The following is a 3225-nucleotide window of genomic DNA, read 5'->3' as shown; positions in this document are numbered from 1 at the left end:
TAACTCTTTCATCAGTTCTAGGTGCTGTTTTTGATCGATAGTCCGATGTCTTTTTCCCCAACCACCCTAAAATTAAAAATTTTTTCGTTTACAAACGCATATTATACTGCAGATAATGATGTCTCTTGAACATACCTTGTAATGGGACAAGCGCAAGAAATGCAGTTACTCCAATTATTGATGATACACCTATTTCTTGCCACAAAAAATAGGTGACCAAAATAGTTTGCAAGGGCCCGATCCATAAAAATTGTATAAATCTAAACGCTGTGTCGAATCGGTTTACGTCATTTGATATCAAATTTACTACTTGGCCAATTGTAGTTTCACATAGAGAAGCTCTACTTAATTTTAAAGCCTATATTATATATATATATATACATAATTTATATAAATCATCATATTAATGTTTTAGTAATTATACATTTGTTTAACTTTTTAAAATCCAGTTACGCCAAAAAAGCTGTTAAATTAAATTATTCTATATATAAATATGTATATTTTGTCGCAATTTTTTTTTTTTTAGTTACAAAGCAATGTTTTTATGAAAAATTTAATTACATAAAACAAATTTTTCACATTACAGAAATTATTTAAACTATGGATGTCTCCATGACTCCAAATATTCATTCTTATAATTTTCTAATTTTATGCTATTAATACTTTTCTATACACAGCTGTTGATGATTATTAAGCTGGAGCAAAAGACACTATTTTGAAAACTTAATTTTTTTTTTTACTTAGTTAATGAGATTAATGATACCATTTTGATATTAATAGATTTTAGATGCAATTTCATGTTTTAATTGTTTATTAATTTCTGATAAGTGATCTCACCTTTTTATATATTGCTGAACAGCAAGCAACTCGGATCTTCATTCCTAGGTGCAACATTTCCACTTCCGAATAATGATGCAATATTATATTAGCTAACATGTTTAACAACAAACCAAATGCATACATGTATGCGTATTTCAAGTCTTTGATATTTGACCCATCGTGGATGAAATATGTTAACAGCCCTCCAATGAGTAATGGTTGAGTCATTCTATAAACAATTTAAACTCACCTTTCTGATTCGGATATTATAAATAAAAATGATTTATTTAACCACCGTTTATTTTTATTGATATTTATCAATAATTAAAAAAAAAATTCTATTGCTAATGATATATTATAATAATATCAACATTTTTTTATTTATCTTGTGCATATAATTTAATTGGAACCGACTTACTCATTTAACTGCATATTAAAGCGATTTTTTCAAGTATAGTTTTTATAAAATAAATTTTAATTTTATAAACAATGCCAAAGGATCAATTACAATAAAACTTTATTGTATGATTGAAAATTAAACAACAATTTTTATGATTAATTTTTTTTTTTTACCTTAATATCGTTTCATTGAACAGATATACTATTCCATAAAACAAGATTTTTCCACCAAATATTTGCACTATAACTTTTGATAAACTAGGTTTTCTATTTGTACTTTTTGCATCTGAAATCTCGATTTTCCATCTCCTTTTATCGGGAAAATGTAATAAGACATTATATTTATATAAATTTAAAATAGAATAATATGTTGTAAGCTTACTCTTCGAATTTTAATCCTAATAATGAGGATTTGTCATCATCAAGTATAGCGTACATATCATTGCTCTCTAAATCCCTCTTTTGTCCCGTTTTAAAGAGGTTTAAAATCCAGCTAAAATTAAATAATTAGTTTTGAGTCGATATTTTACTTTGAATAATGCTGATAAAAAAGTAAAACACTTTTACAATTTTAGTTTTTTTTTTTTAAATTTTTTATTACTTATAAGTTAGCATTTTAATGTAAGTTATAATTTAAGTGTTAATAAAATATTACCTAAACGTAAGGATTTCGAAGATATTTGCTTTAGCTCGAGGATTTGGTAGTTGTTTTTCTTTATTGCCTGCAGCGTCCATTTTTTACCTAAAACATAATTTGAAATAATAATAAACTCATTTAGGTAATTTAATATGAAATATATAGATAAAAGAAAAAAACAATTGTTCACTGTAAAAACAATTATATTTTGATGATTTTTGGTTGTGCTAATTTTTTTACAATAAAAATAATTTTAATAAATATTTAACCTATTTTTATAAAAAAAATTAAAAATTTACTGGTCATGAATATCGATGTTAAATCATATATGTAGTGTTTACACAAAAAAAAAAAAAAAAAAAAAAATACTAAATTTTATTCATTAACTATTATAATATGTTTATAAAATCTTAATTAAAAATTAAAATTATTTATCTTTGGTCATTAATGAAACAATTAAGTATATCTTTAACGATTTGAAAATAATTTATACTAAATACTTTAAATTTATTTATTATTTTTTCGTATATTTTTAAATCTGTTTAATAAGGTTGAATTTTTTATATTTAATGAACACTTATAAAAAGAATAAATTATTTGTAAGAAATACTTGGAAATATGCACGCATTTTTATGATAATATAGAAAATTCAACGATATGCCATCGCCGTTATTTTATTTTACAAGAATTTATTTTACATTATCTAATTTAATTTTTATCAGGAATTTATTTGTCATACACCCAATATTTTTTTTGATATTTTATAACATAAGTTATCATTTAACACAACTAAAAGTATGTTTGAGTCATTAGTTATTCTTAAATTACTTCTGAAATTATGTCATACTCATAGGCGTAATCTGAGGGGGCAAGGAGGGGCCACTGCCCCCTCTAGAATAAATTAAGAGGGGCAATGCCCCCTCTGATATTTAACATACCTACTATCTAGTTTTAAAATAAGTACAAAACAGCTAGTTATACCTATTACTAAACAGTTTTTTTTATATCTTAATTTTCAATTTTAGCTTATCCTGCTTATCTAATAATGTTAGATAATAAACAATAATTAATTTTATATAATGATATGTAGGTAGTAAAGTGTCGTTTATTTTCGGACACCCGGTCCGTGTTTAGCCTTTAGCGGTGGGTGAGACCACATGTTGTTGACCCTCTACCACAGTGTTATAAAATAACAGTTTTTTGATAATAATCTTTTATGAGATTTCATAACTTCGTAATATTGATCATCTTATACTATTAATTATTATACAACAAAAGGTAATATTAACATATATTTGCCCCCCTAATATATTTCCAAGTTCGCCCATGGTCATACTTGTAGGTTTAGTTCACCCTCTGAACGTTGATTG

The 3225-nt window shown here is 24.8% G+C and overlaps 1 protein-coding gene across 1 annotated transcript; it reads right to left on the bottom strand.

Moving 5' to 3' along the window:
- Positions 1-4: 4 nt before the first annotated feature.
- LOC112591277 (multidrug resistance-associated protein 4-like) lies at positions 5-2229 on the bottom strand (the record flags this gene model as incomplete). The annotated part of the gene is made up of 7 exons (XM_025335039.1): positions 2155-2229; positions 1874-1960; positions 1601-1711; positions 1393-1527; positions 838-1048; positions 136-358; positions 5-66 (listed from the first exon to the last, which is right to left on the bottom strand). Coding segments are annotated over exons 2-7 (822 nt in total), but the record flags the coding sequence as incomplete, so codon positions are not given.
- Between the last annotated feature and the right edge of the window lie 996 nt (positions 2230-3225).

The sequence above is a fragment of the Melanaphis sacchari genome, unplaced genomic scaffold (genome assembly GCF_002803265.2).
Source record: "Melanaphis sacchari strain LSU unplaced genomic scaffold, SCAv2.0 Contig1306_pilon_pilon, whole genome shotgun sequence".
In the NCBI taxonomy this organism is placed as follows: Eukaryota; Metazoa; Arthropoda; class Insecta; order Hemiptera; family Aphididae; genus Melanaphis; species Melanaphis sacchari.
This window is presented reverse-complemented; position numbering and strand designations above follow the sequence as displayed.